General features: G+C 40.6%; 1 protein-coding gene across 1 annotated transcript in view; it reads left to right on the top strand.

The window, feature by feature from the left end:
* The first annotated feature begins 452 nt into the window (after positions 1–452).
* Positions 453–8,521, top strand: part of BLVRA (biliverdin reductase A) — a 31,247-nt gene continuing 23,178 nt past the window's right edge. The window contains exon 1 of the mRNA XM_040548892.1: positions 453–630. Within this exon, the coding sequence (XP_040404826.1) occupies positions 622–630 (9 nt within the window). The 5' untranslated portion in view covers positions 453–621. The remainder of the gene's footprint in view (positions 631–8,521) is intronic.

Here is an 8,521-nt window from a genome sequence, read left to right as displayed (position 1 = left end):
TTGCATAAGAGCTTGTGTATCGGCTGGGCTGTCCCAGCAGCTACTTTGTGTGTGCAGCCTGCTTGGGCGAAGCCAGGCACAGGCTGATGTGATTGCTTTTCCGTCAGGGAGGCTTGGCACTGCCAAGACCCCCCGTTTCCCTGAGCAAAGACTCAGCCTGCACCATAAACCCTGTGGATGCAGCTGGGTGGACAACAGGGCTGATGTACCAGCCTCTGCACAGCTGGGCTCTGGGTAGTGCTTGGCTGCGACTTAACCAGGGTCTTAACCGCAGCCTGGGCTTCTTAACCAGCGTCTTCTCCAGGTCCCCAGGGGGATGAGATGGCTGCCCCTCACTAGCCAGGTGCTGCTTTCTCGTTATTTTCCGGGTGAGGCTAAAGCTCCTGGGCTGCCTGCCTGCCTGCCTGCAGCAGCAGCGTTTCTGGTGCTGCAGCCGCAGCTGCATGCGGCGATATCCCGCCCCTATAGCGCCCTTATTGGGTTCCTGGCGCAGAGGGTGTTGCCGCAGCGATGGCAGGGCGAGCGGGGCATTGATATGCTGCTGCTGCTGCAGGGCGTTGTATAAGAAGGAGCTGCAGGGAGCGGAGGAGAATTAAGCAGGATCACATTTCTCCTCTGTGAATGGAAGAGGTTAGTGACTATTACTTAATCCCTGCTAACAGTAATTAGGGTCTGGAGGCACCGCTGTAGTTTTCTCACCCCACTTCTGCCCTCCCGAAGATGACTTGCAAAAAGTTCCCCCCTCCTCTTGGGGCTTCCTGCGAGCCTGGGTGCTCCCAGGTGCTGCCCAGATCCCCCCATGCAGGGTGGGCAGGCCAGCACCTGGAGCGGGGGGAGCAGAGAGAGGAGAAGAGAAAAGCCCTTTCTTTGGAAAAACGCCCAAGCTGCGCTGAAGCAGAGAATTAGCGTATAAGTCATATGGAAGTAGCCAAGTAGCATAGCGGGGTGGCTGGAGCACTGTGTGGTGAGCGAGCAAGAGTCCACTCCAAGCCTCTTCTACAAGGTGTCTGCTGTCTGCTGGGCTTGTTTACAGGAGTGCTCAGTTTCCTGCAAACCCTGTTAAAATCTGCGGTTACTGCAGGTGTCTGACACCCCCTTTGGAAACAACAGCCCAATGCCCTTGCTCTACCTTAGTTCACCTGTGTGGAGATGATATTCTCCTGTGTTGAAAGGAATGTGATGGATGGGGCCATATTCCAGACCACCTTTGGTGGGAAAACGGCGATTCTCATCTTCCCAGATACATTATAGAATCCACGTGTAAAGTTGGCACTTTATTAATATTACTTTATCCTCTAGCCACAGCTGTCACTTACCTCTATCTTAACAAAAAAGACCACCCAAACAAAAACAACAATCTAGCCATGCATTGTAGCTCAGTCTACTCACAGAAAGAGAGGCTCAGCCTTTATATAACTTTCCTGGCATCATGCTGAACTTCTGCGTTGGAGGTTGTTCAAAAAAATCAAGCTAGTGTTAATTAGGGCAGCAGTTTATTGAACTGACTTTGCGTGAAATCATTTTTATCAAACTCCTTCCATTGGTTTGCCAAATTAATTTTCCTGGATTGAAGATAGTCATTCAGCTGTTAGTTCTCTGACTCCAGTTGCTAACACAGAATGACACCATGCCAAAAATCAATAACATAGTTCTTGAGCATCTTTCTGTCATTTGTGTGAATAATGGGCAAATAAAGACAAATCTGTTTCAATAATACAAATCCAACCTGAAGTTTAGTTTTCACAAAATGAAGAGCAATATATATATATACTCAGATAACTAAAAGGAGACCAAGTTAGCTAAATATCCTTCACAGATTTTTATGTTAAGAACTAATAATATATTCTAAGCAAATACACAATAAAACTAATAGTGCTCTATATCAAAACCTCACTAAACAGGGTATTGCACTGTTTCGGTTGGAAACTGACAGCATGAAACTTCCTTCAAAATGCCAAAAGAATTAAGTTAAAGTTTGTTAACTGAACAAATGTTTAGCAAACACTTGTTTGCTAAAGTTAAAAATGAATAGGAAATATAACAAAGCCTTAGTTAAAGTCTTACTAAAACTGTTGTCACAGGCAGTGGATGGAACTTAGACATTCAATAACTGGTATTTTAAATATTTAAGTATTTAAAATATTAATGATTAATATTTCTGCTATAGGATCAGGGAACTTCCCTTATACTCGAGGGCTAATATATTCTGGACTTGTCCTGCTAAATTCACATGGATGTTTTCAACAGACTTTTTTCTAATACCAACCTCACAGTTTCTTTAGCAAGTGAGCTCAGTTACTGTTTAGAAGCAACTGGAGTTTAAGTCAATGCAGTATGGTTTGTGTTATCCTTATAGGAAGGGCCGTACATATTTTATATATCTAAAGAGGAGAATCAATCTATTTTTCAGGGTTTTTAGTGTCCTTATTACTTTACAAATTGTGGTGCTAACCAGACATTTCAAGAATAAACAAAAAACAAAGCACCACATTCAGTTTTGAGATAATTCATTTTAAATATCAAGGAACCAAGCTTTTCTTTTAAATGAAGGATATCTGCAATATTGATTAGCTTCAGAAACTAAGCCCAGCAGATGAGAACTGGATGAAAGAACAGCCGTTTCATCTATGTACTGAAAATTAACTGTTCATGTTGAAACAAGTGAAAACGAACCAAAAAATGAACTGACCAGTTCTTGAATTAAAACTGGAATCACTTCCTATTTTGTACTTGAATATCAGAATTTCAGTAAGATGCAAGAATGAAATGCACAGTGGCTTTTTTTTTATGGTAAATCTGAAGTCACCTCAAGTTTCCTGTGGCTGGTGGGGAGTATATATTGCATGCACTTCTGTGCAGATTTGTTGTAAGAAGTGTCAGTAGGTGTTTTCCATCGTTGCTGATAGGGGCCATTGCCATTTTCTCTGTGCTGCCCTCCTTGGTCAGGTAAGCAGCAGTCAGGCACAGGATGTAAAAACAAACCAAAGCTGGAAAGAAGTGGAGAAACTAAGAGAAAGGGCTTGGGTAGGTGTCGGGGTTTGCAGTGGGAGAATAACTACCCAGGGGGAGAAGTTCCTTTGTTTGACATATAGTTGCATCAACATACATGGGGCCAGGAATAACCCTATCAGGTCTAATTTTCAGGCAACCGTTTATCTTTCTGAAGCTTGCAGTTAGTGCTCATTGTAGTAAAAGGACTTGCTCAATAAAGTACAGTATAAACATAAGGCATCAAAATGGTTACTTCATTGAAAGGGGAGGGAATGGGGCTTACAGAAAAACTGTCTGAAAGCCAAGGCACTTAGCAGCTTAATCCTGCGTTAGAAAAACATTGAATGTATACATGCCCTGTTACAAATTGGTAGAACAAAGGTTGCTGAGGGGCTGTCCCCCTGATCTGGAGCCAGCCTTGAGTCATAGAAAGTGTTCTTATGCATGTTGGGCTAATCTATTGGGCTTACACCTGGAAACCTTATAAAATAAGTGCAATTATAATAAAAATATAAAAATACGTTTGACCTGTTTCTTCTCAACTAAACAAAAAGAGCTTTGGCTTTTTTATGTGAACTTAAGCATCCCCTACACTAACATTTGCAACCCAGACAGAGCTCTACTGTGCTAATTGGAAAAAACTGCAGAAAACACACCTGACTGGGAAAGATAATGAAATGGATTTGCTAATCCTGTTATTCCAGATGAGTGGAATCCACCATGTAAAAGAGAACCGAATTTTCCTTAACAATATGAGTTCAACAGCATAAAAGAAGTCTCTCTGTTTCTATTTTTTTCCTCCTTAGTATAGCATTATAAGCCAGTTAGAAAGACCCTGGCTTGGGCAACTAGAGTTTCTGTTATAGTAACCATCCTAAATGCCGAATTAAAGGCTGTACTGTGCTTGTTAATAAAGAAAGCCATTCTAGTAGCTCAAGTAATGTTACCATGTTTATTAGCTTTCCCTCGTAGTGAAATGTGTAGGCGGAAAGGGATCTTTACCATCTTGCTGCAACCTTTGTTCTGTGAGTGAGAGCAGATGAAAGCTGCCAGAAAGAATATAGAATTATTAAATAATCACATAATTTCTAAATGAGAGATAGAGAAGTGGTACAAGATGTGAGGGAAAGAGTTGAGACCATAGTCATTCTCATTGAAACGCCATGGATGTTTTTAGCCATGCTAAGAGCTGTAAAGCCATGTGAACCTTTCTGTTTCTAGGGAGAGCAGCACTTACTCACTATATACTGTCTTTTGCAGGCTCCAACACAGATCAGCAACAGAAGACTGGTTAGTCTATTATTTGGTGATGAAAGTAGAGACTGCACTGGCTTGCTGGAGCTTGTCTTTGGAGTAATTAGTTAATTTTTCTCAGGCACAGCACAACCGTGTGCAGCTGGAAGTGGAATCAGTATGTCTGTATAAATCTCTGTGTTTAGTCTTAGTGACAGATACAAACATGTAAAGGACTGAGGTTTTGTCCCTGTCAAATCAGGTTCATAACATACAGATGGAGAAGGTAATTCAACTCCTGGCCTCTGCTGTCTTCTAAAGCTGTGATTCTTTAGTGGCAAAAATCTGTGAGGAACTTGCAGAAAAGGATAAAATTCAGTGACAATCAGTGACAATTCATTGTTAAGTGATGAGGTTAGAATAAACTGGAGTTGATACAGTTCTGGCATTGGAAGTGACCGTGGACTTTGTCTGCTTCTGTTCTTGGTATTCAATGTAAGAAAAATGGACATGTATTTTCCTAACTATGCAGTACTTGCATTTGCAGTTTGAATAGTCTGGGATGCAGGGTCTCAAAAATAGGCCTGAGGTGTCTTAGATTCATTGATACTAGTGACTAGTGGAAATGGTTGCTTTGGAAAACACGTTTTTTCATTGGAATTTGTAACATGGCAACAGCTGAGCAAAACTCCGATTTTGAAATCTATTTTACATTTACTTTCTTGCATTGTAAAGTAGAGTAGCTATCCTTGCATTTAGCCCAGTATTTACAAAAATAAGGCATACTATCTGTTCTTACGTGTCTGGCATTTGTGAAGAGGTCTTGAGACCGAAGGCTGTTGAATAAATCTTTTCAAAATAAACAGGCCATTTGCCTGACTCTGATTACTGTTTAAAAATAACAGTATTCTGACAGGTGGTGCCAGCCCAGTCCTTCCTGGGTAGGTCTTGGTGACAACTGACCTGGTCTAATAATATTTGCAATATTGATGCAATGAAAACACAGCAAAATAATCATAAGAACATACAAGCTGGTCTGTTAAATGAGACTCAGAGTGGCTGGATGGCAACTGGTCCTCTGTCAGAGAGAAAATAGACTCACATCCCTTCTCCTCTTGCCCTCTGAACAGGGAATGTGGCAACACAATTGCTCCAAACCCAGTTTTCCTGGTAGACTCCACCAGAAAGGTTGCTGCTTTCTCAAGAGGGCAGAAATGGGGAATACAGTCTTTATTCCCTGCTGGCTACAAAGGAGGGTCAATTTTGCACCGGGGAAATGTGCTGCACTTTTTTCCCCCCTAAATGCAAAGCCAGCAGTTTTCTTCCTTTCATGTACTCAGGTTGAGAGAGCACTTTTCAGAAAAATTGCTGGTCCTCAGCAGCTTACCACCATCCCCATCAGCTGGCTGATATCTTCCCAGGCGCAAATGGCCCATAATATCGGAAACAAACTATTCTTGTTTTTAGAGTATGGGAGCTAAATTCCTCCTATCCTAGGTGCTGCTAAGATACCAGCTCCTAAGGAAGCATGAAGGTGGTGCTGGTAACCTTGGAGAAGTAGCCATTAAGCTTCGTTTGGTTAAACAACTACTAAATGAGTCTTGAACTCTTCAGCATTCATCTTCGGGTTCCCATGCTACAGAGATGGACTTTTTCATCATGAGGCTCGTCATGAGTTGTGAGAACAAAAAGAAGTTCAAAGTACATTCCTTTACGGTGTGCTCATTATTACATTTAATTTCTAGCCCTTTCATGACCTTATTTTTGCTTATATGCCCATCTGGAATAACCTTTCCTATTCTAGACTGTGGAACCAAAATCTCTATGGTCAGGGGAAAAAAGATCCAGCCTGAATGCAGGTTAGTCGAATACCTTGTGAGTCTGGCTCACAAGACTCTGCAATGTGTTTGCAAATTGTTTGGCTGCAATGTTATACATTTTCCCTTGTTCTGTTAGATCCTAACCAAAGCAAGGATCTAAGTGGACTGGGAGGACATAACATTGCAGACAGTTATTGGTTACATATTCTGAATTGCTGAGGCTAAATTACCTTCTTATCTGCATGAGTCTGACCATGGGAGGGAAGAGCAGAGGTTTAGTTTCTGAGACCTTATGCAGGAATCTGTAAAATAGTGACAACTTATAAATACACACGTGCAGTGGTTGTGTTTATGATACTAATGTAGGATACCTTGTATTTTTCTTTTTCTAATGATCAAAAAATGACGTGATTTGTCTGAAATGCGTTTTGTAGAGATGCCACAATCTTGCCTGAAATGCGAGTGACTTAAATATTAGAAATTAGTCTTACACAGTGAGTTTCTTAACCAGAACCTCAAAATGCTTGTTGAGTTATGCTAGCAGAAGACAATAAGAAAATAAGGCATTTAGACTGAAATTTTAAAAAGCTGCAAGGCTGAAGAAAGTAATGAGCAGGATTGCTGCTACATTATAAAATACCATTTATGTTACCATTGGTCGCATAGGATGGTAGTGGTTCAATACAGCCACTTGCCTTTTTTTAGAACTCAGTGACCTCTTTAGCCACTTAAAGGAATGGTGCAGTTAAGGAAATGAACTTTTGAACGAGAATAGAGCTCTTTTCTTGTAAAAGTAACTGTTAAATCTTTTCACCAAAATACTGAAATACATCCACTTCATTTTCCTGCAATAAAATCTGGGTAAGAGAAAGATGTCTGTATTTATAGAAGAAGCTATTCACTTTGGAAATATCTTGCTTCCATGATCCAGTTCTTTTTCTACCTCTCTTACAAGGTATATTGCCCTCTTACAGTGACCTGAGTATTGCTGGCTCCGGAACATCTGTGGTAGTTGCTTCAATTGTTGCAAAGCTAGAGAGTTTTGCCCATCCTGCCTTCAACAGGATATTATCCAGCTACTCAGTCACAGTTGTTATAGTAAAATACTGGTGCGCATTTAGTAAACTTATTTGGCAGAGGAAATGGAGGGTGAGTTCTTTCGTTCTGATTACATGACCATACTGGTTTGTGTATTTAAAATATTCCTCTAGACAGGCCATCAGTTCCACTAGAACTGTTCTGCTCCACATTCTTGAAGGTGGATTGTGAGGAGTTCTTTTTTTTTTGTTTGTTTGTTTTAAGCTAATTCATTAATTATAGATATTTGTACAGAGATTTTGGAGGGGGTTATGAGTTTTGTAGGTGCTGCCAGCAGCTTCACTGATCAGTCAGTGAGATTTAACACAGTATTTAGAACCTACTGTGCTATGTTGTATATTATGTCAATACACTGGCACAATCCATCCTGTATCCTCCAGATAACATTACTGTGTGGACCCAACCATCCAGTCAGGTTATCATTTATAGTAAGTTTTGTATTCATGACACATGGCCATGCACAAGACAGGGATATCTATCTGTGAGTTGCAATAGACATTCATTTCTCTTTAAATGTGTTTTGAATATTAGTAGTTGTTGGAGAGGGTCGAACCTAGGAGGATCTTCTCTTTTGCTTGTGGTTGGACTCAACTTGATGGCTGTTTTTAAGTCCCTTTGAAGACTTTGTCTAGGAATGAATCTAGTGATGTTGGGTCTGTGAAGAGGCAGTTGTAAATTGGAACCATTTTGTAGGTCACTCTTTTGCTTGTTTTTTTATAATAGTTTCAATCTCCAGGTTGGCACACTTAAAGGTTCAGGTCTAGGCATGCTCAGAGCTGTCTGACTGTACAGGTAACCCAAAACTTCTGGGTAATTCAGATATCTTCTTGGCATATAAAACTGCCTCTCTGCTTGTAGAAATCTCAGGGTTTGATGGGGGTAGACCTAGGAATTGGGAGATGCAGAATTTGCTTTTGAAATGTCTCTGGTTATACACAAAGCACTGTTCCTCATAAAATTTTTCATGAGACTTAATGTGAAGTTCAGGTACTGTGGGAAATATACTTTTATAGAATCCCTGTAATCTTTGTATAAAACTTTAAAATTATATATATATATATATATTTTTTTTTTTTTAATCAGTGTGATATAAGTGGGATACCGAACACTCCCTCTAGTGGCTGATATGTCTGTAAATGTTTTTTTCAGTTTCTTGGGTTAGTTTTAACAGAAGAGTAGCATGTCAGGACTGCTTGACTGCTAAATCACATTCATGAGAGAAGAGGCTAATGGCTGGCTTGTACACTTCTTGAGTGCTATGATGGTCAATAACATGAAGAATACTGGGCTGTAAAGTTAGGAGGGATTTGAGTTACCTCAGTTGTTGCTGTTAATTCAAGAGTTGTTTTTTTCCCCACAGTCAAGCAGTTGCTGTCACT

The sequence above is a fragment of the Cygnus olor genome, chromosome 2 (assembly GCF_009769625.2).
Source record: "Cygnus olor isolate bCygOlo1 chromosome 2, bCygOlo1.pri.v2, whole genome shotgun sequence".
In the NCBI taxonomy this organism is placed as follows: domain Eukaryota; kingdom Metazoa; phylum Chordata; class Aves; order Anseriformes; family Anatidae; genus Cygnus; species Cygnus olor.
Note: the sequence above shows the minus strand (reverse complement) of the source record. Positions and strands in the feature narration are given on the sequence as shown.